At 40.2% G+C, this 9,105-nt stretch overlaps 1 protein-coding gene across 1 annotated transcript in view; it reads left to right on the top strand.

The window, feature by feature from the left end:
* The first annotated feature begins 1,662 nt into the window (after positions 1-1,662).
* The window catches only part of cbfb (core-binding factor subunit beta), a 29,986-nt gene continuing 22,543 nt past the window's right edge, over positions 1,663-9,105 (top strand). Inside the window, 4 exon segments of the mRNA XM_080504420.1 lie at positions 1,663-1,867; positions 1,870-1,934; positions 2,416-2,502; positions 7,009-7,125. Coding sequence (XP_080360546.1) covers positions 1,858-1,867; positions 1,870-1,934; positions 2,416-2,502; positions 7,009-7,125 — 279 coding nt within the window. The 5' untranslated portion in view covers positions 1,663-1,857.

Here is a 9,105-nt window from a genome sequence, read left to right as displayed (position 1 = left end):
CTTGCATAATTAAATTACCAATAGGCAAAGATGTATCATAACAATCGAAAAAAAAGTAGGGCCTCCATTAATAAAGTTATTCTTGGACTGTCTGGGTCAATACAGTGTCATGCGACAGAAAGTTAATACATAACAACCCATTTATTTACTTTAAAATGCCTGTGGGCCTTGAAAGGATTTAGGGAATAAATCAATAAAATCTAAAGGGCTGGTGGGGGTTTTCAGGGGATTTAAACAGACTTCTTTGCCATGCAAAACATTTTTCTTTAGGTTTCATCAGATCTCTTACAAGCTGTTGCACAATACCTGCCTGGGGGTTTTTATGAGTACAAGCTGTATATGTCTGAATGCAGAGCTGAAGTCGCCCATCATGTCTGGAGTTCCATAATATGTGTTTGTTCCGGAGGATTTCTGGATTATAGTTGGACTTTTTTTTCTTTTCTTTTTTCTTTTTCTTTTAAGAAAAACCTCCAATGCATTCTACCCCCCCTCTCTTTTTCACTTCTCACATAAGGATCCCATAAAAAAGTTACTGTGGTTCAGCACCACCCTCCCTCTCCCCAAATCCACCCATTTGTGCGCATGCGCGATGTCAGTCCCAAGGAGCGTGTGTAGTAGTATTATTATTATTGTGGAATGGGGGAGGTGGAGGTGTGGAGAGGGGTGTGGATGGGAGGAGGAAGGGGTGAGGGAATGGGGTGGGGGGCGGTAATTTTGGGTGTACAGTCACAAGAGCGACTCGACGGAGCCAGGAAGTAGACTGTTGGTGCCTTCAGGTACTCCTCACAGCCTCGTAATCCTGAACATCCTTACTGTTGCGCTCATTGTGTGAAAAGTTTTTCCCAGAATAATATTAAACTTCTGTGTGGTCGCGTCGCTAATAAACGATTTCCTTGCACTTTTATGTATTGGTTACTTGAAGAAAAACACGACCACGACTCGTTTTATTATAATAGTAGAAAGTGTTCTAAAGTTGAATAACGCTGATGCGCTATTGTGCCAAAGAATTAAAATAAAAATAAAAATACGGCACTTATGACTTCAAGTTTAAAGGTTTAATAGGAGGGTTAACCCTAACCCGAACCCTATCGTAACATGGATTGAATTGCTGGTTAAAACCTTTCGTTTTACGTTTGCGCTCTTTGTGCGTTAAAGCGATTTTTACGCACGGAAAATGCGCACGGTCCACGGAGGAGGAGCACTTTAAAGAAGTTGCAGGTAGACTTGGAGCTTGGTTGAGATCAGACGTATTTAAGGGGTGAGCGAGGGGAGGTACAGAACAGAGGGAGAGAGAGAAAGAGAGGAGACTCAGATTGAGCGTTATCGCTGCGGGTCAGTTAATAAGAGCCACTTGGAGCCAGGAGGCGACCCGGAGCGCGCAGGGAGCCGCAGCCACAGGCAGATCATCATTATAGGGTCAGCAGTCACAATCACACAGTCAAAGAGAGGGGGAGATAGAGAGAGAGGGAGGGAGGGAGAGAGAGAGAGAGAGAGAGAGAGAGAGAGAGAGAGAGAGAGAGAGAGGAGAGAGAGAGAGAGAGAGAGAGAGAGAGGAGAGAGAGAGAGAGAGAGAGAGAGAGAGAGAGAGAGAGGAGAGAGAGAGAGAGAGAGAGAGAGAGAGAGAGAGAGAGAGAGAGAGAGAGAGAGAGAGAGAGAGAGAGAGAGAGAGCACATTGCTTCACACAGGGAAGAAAAAACGCAGACACGGAAGAGGAGTGAGTGAAAGAGAGAAAGAGAGAGAGAGCGCGAGAGTCAGAGTGAGGGACGGACGGCTGCTCACACAACTTTTACTCTGCTGGATAATAATAATTAAAGAAGAAGGAAAAAAATAAGAGGGTAAGCAAGTGGAAAGTCAAGATGCCGAGGGTAGTCCGGACCAGAGGAGCAAGTTTGAGAATGAGGAGTTTTTCCGCAAGTTGAGCAGAGAGTGTGAGGTGAGTCTGCGGCGGCTCCACATACACTGAATCCTTTCTGTTGGACGGCGGAAATAAAGATAGAAGAAAAGGCTTGTTAGTGGAGGAAAAAGCCTGCCGACGGGCTGAACCGCTTAAAGCCCGACTTTTACATGTGTGTTAAACTGCTTAGTGAATTGAAATGGATCATAAAGCGGCAGCCTGCAGAGATGCTTTCCCCCCCAAAAAAGTGCTTTCACTCATATGGAGCTCATTGTATTTGAGACAATACACTGCGAGTTTCATTCATACTCTTATTTCATGTTTGTTTGTCAGCGTGCTATTTAACGGCATGCTTTTATTTTAGTTCGCACGTTTTTTTAAACAAGTTTCCCCATAAATCACGATTTAAATTCTAACTTTTCATTCTCATTGTTTTAAAGTGTTGTATAAGTCAAACACGTCTTTCTTCTTCTCTTCTTCTTCTTCTTCTTCTTCTTTTTTTTTTTTTTTTTTTTAATAGATTAAATATACTGGATTCAGAGACCGACCTCATGATGAGAGACAAGCTCGCTTCCAGAACGCCTGCAGGGATGGACGCTCAGAAATAGTGAGTACAAAACTAAGAATTTATTGTCCTGTTTTTAGAGATCAACAGGATGGATGTGGCACTCAGGACTGATTCACGGAGAAAAAGAAGTATAAAGGTCAAGTTTGCCTGTAAATTAGTAAACAGACATTATTTAATGTATCCTCGGAGAAAAGGGATTTTAGGGAAATCCCAGAATAAAATGTTCTGTAAAAGTTTAAAATGATCTGTTGCTGTTGTTTTGCATGCACGAGACGTGTGTGTGTGTGTGCATATGTATTGAAGTGACCCAGCACCAGGAAGTACACATGTTATCAGACATGCAGACCCACCAGGCTTAACTTCACTCACAGACTTCTTCTTTTTTTTTTTTTTAACCCCCTCTACATGCTGAAGCTGCAGGCATCACTGTCTCAGAAGTGCACAGCAACATGAGTTATCACACAGGGTAATAACGAACACTGTTAAAGCTGTCATCAGGGGCCTGGGACTGGTCACTTAAAGCCAACACCTTGTCTCATGTTGATCATGCAGTTTTACATACACAATTGTACCATTTAATTGAATAGGAAAACCATTTGTTATCTTTCACAATGACATTATCTTGTAATAAAGGCAAAAATATGTATTTTTTTAGGGTCACCTGAAATGAAAATATTCATATCTTCTTAGTCAGATTTGTTCTTGGTAGTTAGTTGTAGCCTTTTATTGGACTTTGTTGCAAAAAACAACATTCTTCTGTATAAGTTTTTACGAATATGCGACAGAGATAGTTTGTGCTGAATCTCCCATCTCATTTTCCAGACCGCGCTCCTCTCTGCCTTCAGATGCATCAAGTCGAACATCCAGTTTTGAGATGTTTGCCTCCATAAAGAAAACTGCAAAAAAATTGTGTTAAAAGTCTTGTCTCGTGATAGTCAAAACTGGTCAATTTTGACATTTGGCACAATTAGAAAATATCCTAAATATCATTGTTTAACTCTAAAGTTAAATTACCTTTCAAGAATTGACATAAAATGCACAGAAATAGAGGTAATTTTCCTTTTTGTGACCATTTCAAGTAGTACAACAATTTGTTTATGTACTGAGGTGGTTCTGAGTCTTTGTGTGATGAGAAGGATGCAATACCTGCCAGTGTGGGTCAAATCAAGGGGAATGTTTCTTTAGCAGTGCCCAAGTTGACAATCAGCTCTTATGTTTTCATGCAAAGTAGGCAAAAATACATTTTTCACTAGAAGTAAGTATCAAAAACCTGAAAAATACACTTTCCCTGCTCTTTAAAACTGTTATTAAGGGTTTATTCTTCATTTATTTTGTCAGCTTGTCAATTTATACATTGTGATTATGTATTGTGTTACTATGAGGGACCTCTTGAGCTGCAACATACTGTGAGTACATGAAATATAAACAGTATCTAAGAGATAAAACAGCCTCTTGTTTACTATTTAGACTAAATCCTAGAAATCAAAGGTATATATGACTAAACGTATTTTCATCATTATGAACTAAAAATGTAAATCTTGATCAGGCTTTTTATGATTGTACAATTAGTTGTTTATTAATCTGTAGTGCTTTGTGTGAAATTTGTGTTTTACATGCAGACTCAAGCCTTTTCACATCCTTTAGAAATCAGAGGATTAAAAAGGAACAGATTATCTTCTCAAAATGAAGAAGTAAAAAATTAATGAATACCAATCTCTGTGATAAATGTCAGTGCCGAACTAAAACCATTATTATAAAAGAAAAGAAGGCGTGTAATAAAAAGATCCACTTAAATACAATTTAATGTTTTTCTTTCAGCTGTGAGATGAAAGTCGTCTCGAAAACCCGCCTGACCTTTTTTTTTTGTTTGTTTTGTTTTCTTTCAAAACTGGAGAGCGCTGCTCCTGTGATGAGCAGTTTATAACTTGAAAGCAAGTCCTGACACATTGATATTGTCATTATGTAATTAGTTTTGAAGAAAACGCTGTAGTCCTCTGGAGGTGAGCTCAGGCTTCGAGCACAGACACACACACACACAGACACACACACACACGATACTCAGTCTACCGTCTTAGTCATCCTGGAGGTATTTTTCACAAACATGCCGTCATCATCACAGGACAGGGCTGCAGGGGGTGTGGTGGTGGTGTTGGGGGGGGGGGGGGCTGTTTGCATCTCCCTTCTTTTAGTGGGACGTGATGCGTCCCTCCGTCTGTCCTGGCTGTATTTATAAGCCTCCTCTGCTGAGAGAATTGATGGCCGTGGTTTTAATGCTTGGACTGCAGCTGTGAGCTCATGCTGCTGATTTATCTATCAGCCAGACGCTGCTAAAGACCTCTTGCTATTTTCATGGTCAGTGTGAACAAGTATTAGACGCAAATGTGCCGTCAAGGATCGCTTTTTATGGACGGCGCAGGTCGCTTGAAAACAAACTGTGAACTTTGACTGATTTATTGTGTCTTTTTTGAAATGCGTCACATTTTTACCATTTGGTCCTCACTATAAAAACCGTATGCGCAGATTTTGATCCCGTAGAATCTAAGTTTTTTCTTCTTTTTTTTGTGTCATTTTACATCAAACATGAATTAAAAATACATTTGAAGTCACATGTCAGCTTGTTTAAGAGCGAGAGAACATGTGAAACTTAAACTTGAAGCTATTTCTTGTCAGTATTTGTGCATATTTTAAGTAAAGCACTATCAAGACGATGTTATTAAAGCATTAGAAAAATAAACACACAAGAATCAATTTAACAAACCAAGTAGAGGTTTTTTCACATCTCTTTAAATGCCTTTTTCCACTTACACAATGTCTTTAAACAAAACTAATAAAGTTAGTTTCAACAGAAATGAAAAACTGGCTTCATTTTGACTTGGTTTGTATGATTTTAATTGCAATACTCTTGTCGATTCCCAACAAATGGGAGATGAATATAAAAGAAATTGCTGTAAAGAGGGCAGAAAACAGATAACTTTTCATGCTTGAGTTGGACAGATCACCTATTTTTTTTTAATAAAGGATTTATTTAAAAAGAAATAATTAAAGATCATTTTATGAATGGAAATCAAGGAGCTACTCTCTTTATATTTCATATTTTAATATGAATCAAAGCTCGGAAGGTGTACATGTATATGACTTTAAAAGCACTGTACGTACACACACACACACACACACACACACACACACACACACACACACACACACACACACACATACACACATGCAGAGATGTGGGTCTTGAATAAGAGGGCGACTCTAAAATGTTCCAGATTGATCTGATAAATGGGACAATAATTCAAAGTAAATTATCTTCAGCTCAGCTCATTAGAGATGAGTCGCTTTCTAAACTACTATTGATTTTCGTGCAGGCCTGACTGCTCTCTCTCTCTCTCTCTCTCAATCTGTTTATCTCTGTCTGTACACCTTTTGTATTTCATTTTATTTGCTCCTCTTTTGTTTTTCTGCTTTGCTTTTAGTGTCTATTCACCACGTTTTTACCATAACGTTCCATTCATTTGTCTCTGTTTCCCTCTCTTTTTCTTTCTCTTTCTTTGTCTCACAACTTCCCATCTCTTTCCCCTCTTTGCCTCCCCTTCCCTCCTTTTTTTCTTTTTTTTTTCTTCCTCCAGCAGTAGTAGCCAGCAAATTAGTATCAGATGGTTGTAATTCAATACTTCAAATACAGCAGAAATGATGACTCGGGTGTTCTTTGAGCTTTTCCCTCCCGTTTGTTTCTCTCGCTCTCTCGCTCTCTCTCTCTCTCTCTCTCTCTCTCTCTCTCTCTCTCTCTCTCTCTCTCTCTCTCTCTCTCTCTCTCTCTCTGTCCTTCTTCTCCTCCATTCAGCTTTTTTCCCTTCTTCTTGGTTCCCTCTCTGGCTGATGAGGGACAGGTTTGACAGGGTGCATAATTCATATGCTTCCAGCTTCAGTCGCATCCCTAATGCCCTTAGTATTGATCCGTCTCAGCGCACACACACACACAAAGACAATAGACACACACAGAAAGAGCAGATACACATTTTAAAAAAGAAACAACATTTTCTAACCTGATTTTCTGCCTCGATGTAATTCATTGCTTTCTGGCTGCAGCAGAGAAATGCATTCTATTGATTTTAATTTTATTTGTGTTTCAGTTTTCAGTTTTTGCATGCGCGTCTGGAGAGGAAAGCATCCCATTAGAGCAAGGAGCCATTTTACAGAAATCAAAAAAATGTGGAAAACTACAGAATAATGTGATTATGTGTATGCGAGGAGAGTGAGCCAGCAGTTCACTTTGTGCTTTTGTTCTGAGATGAGTGCGGTTTAACCACGAAGGAACACGCGAGAGGTCATAGAGAGACGACGACGATCTGTCAGAACTTCATCAGACACATTTTAAGATTCATAACTCAATCCAGGGTTTCATAATTAACTTGTGCTGATTACAACTTTACCATCTCATGGCACTTTTACAGGAAAGATCCAACATGGGGGGGCGGGGGGGGGCTACATTAGTCCTTCATCCTTCACAAATTGCATTCACTTTCTTGCTGTCTCTCCCTGCAGGCCTTTGTGGCGACAGGCACCAACCTCTCCCTCCAGTTTTTTCCAGCCAACTACCACGGAGACCAGCGGCAGGTTCCCACGAGGGAATACGTCGACTTTGAAAGAGAGACGGGGAAGGTAGGACGAATGAAAGCGGCACCTCCCTTGACAGTCATTAGGAGGACATGCTGCCAGAAATGTGGCCAAAACCTGACTTTTTAAGAGATCCAAAGGGCTGTTGGCAAAATCTGTTACTTCATCATCAGCTGTAGTCATGTTTGCCATTTGTTTAGTCGCGTGCGCTCAGTTCATCTGACAGACGCCATCGTCACATTGTGCAACTTTTTACAGAAGCAAATAGCAGAAATACATTCATCCCTGTTTGGCCCGTTTTGCTTTCTGTTCCTCTTTAATTTCAAGAAATGAAATTTACAACAGACACAAGGAACAAGAGGAGAGGAATGGGGGGGGGGGGCTTGGATCAGGATACACAGGTAGTGTTTGTTCGTATCTAACATGTAAATGTTGTTCAGGCCGACGCGTCTCTATGGAGTACAGATTGATTCGGATGTCGGAGCAAATGCAGGTCCACAACGGCAAATTAAAGAGATCGATCACCTTCACAGTTTGCAAACTCAAGCCTTTAAAGAGTTGACTGTTGGGGTCAGAACATCAAATTAATGAAAAGCTTATTTGCTCATACAGTATTTGCTGTTGTTGCATCAAAGCCAAACATAGAACAACTTTGAGAGGTCAAAAGAAGTTACTTTGCTGCCGTTGTCAAGGTGCCACAGACTGTACAGTGGTCCTGCTATGTTTATGTGTATGTTAATTGTCTCCCCTGGCGCCCCCAAGTGTGGACTCCTAATGTGTGTGTGAGTGTGTGTGTGTCAGAAGGCCCTCCACGGACACTGCCCAGCTGAAATGAATACTGGCTGGCGGCTCATTAAAAATGCATTTTGGGGAATCGATGGACCTCCATGGCCCAGGGCTGACAGACTAATCTCACTCTGTTAATTATTTAACACAAGTGCTCCGACGGGTGGGAACTATATGCGTGGGTTTATGCGTGTGTGCGCGAGTGCTTGTGTTATCAGGTACGAGGAATTATTAAGAGGACTTCTGATGAAGTGTGTGTGTTTGTCGGTGTCAGAGCGAGAGAGACGGAACGACAAAGGCAAAGTGTGTGTGTCTGTGTGTGCTTGTGTAAGACGATCTCCTCTTCTTTGTCACGTTAACAGTGCTCACAGATCTATGAAGTTTTAATGAGGCCAGGAGGCGTCAATGTAAAGCAGTTTCACGGGCGTTCGTTTGTGCCGCAGACAAACGCTCTCTCTTTCTCCATTTAACAGATTTGATAAGCAACACTGACATTCAGCTGTATAAGGCCCATCTATCTATCTATCTATCTATCTATCTATCTATCTATCTATCTATCTATCTATCTATCTATCTATCTATCTATCTATCTATCTATCTATCTATCTCGCGCAAACCAAAAAAGCTAATGGTGACAGCGCTAAATGGCTAAAAGAGGCAATACAGCTAAAGTGGTTGGAACTAAAACAACAACTGAAATGGCTAAATTAGATAATTTAAAAAAAGCACAAACAACAAGTTACTGAAAATGGCTAAAACAACCTCAAAAGATGACTGAAGCTGCTGATTAGTCTTAGTAAATATCAAAAATTATCTTACTAGATCATTTAGTAAGCTCGGTTATCTTTATTCTTTTCTATTTAAATATGTTTTACATGTTCAATTTGTGAAAAGTTGGTTAAGAATTAGTCTTTTAGCTGTAAAGGTTGAAACCCTCTGCTCTGAGGAATATGTGGTTCTTTACCAAAGTAACCAGTTACAAAAAGTTCATTCTCATCAGTGGTGTTTTTGTTTGTTTTTTCATCCCTTTTCAACAAAAACAAACACATATTCTTTTATGTAATGTTAATTTACATTCTCCTTTAATAAGACAAATAAATCCATAAAAAAAAGAAGAGGCAGCAAGTGGAGCGTGCGGTTTCTTGAGTTGCTAAAAGAAATATTGTTTGGAAGTGTGTGTGTGTGTGTCTCATGGATCCCACCGGACCCCCCTGTTGAATACAACTGTCAGGCCGAGGC

The sequence above is a fragment of the Blennius ocellaris genome (genome assembly GCF_963422515.1).
Source record: "Blennius ocellaris genome assembly, chromosome: 11".
NCBI lineage: Eukaryota > Metazoa > Chordata > Actinopteri > Blenniiformes > Blenniidae > Blennius > Blennius ocellaris.
Note: the sequence above shows the minus strand (reverse complement) of the source record. Positions and strands in the feature narration are given on the sequence as shown.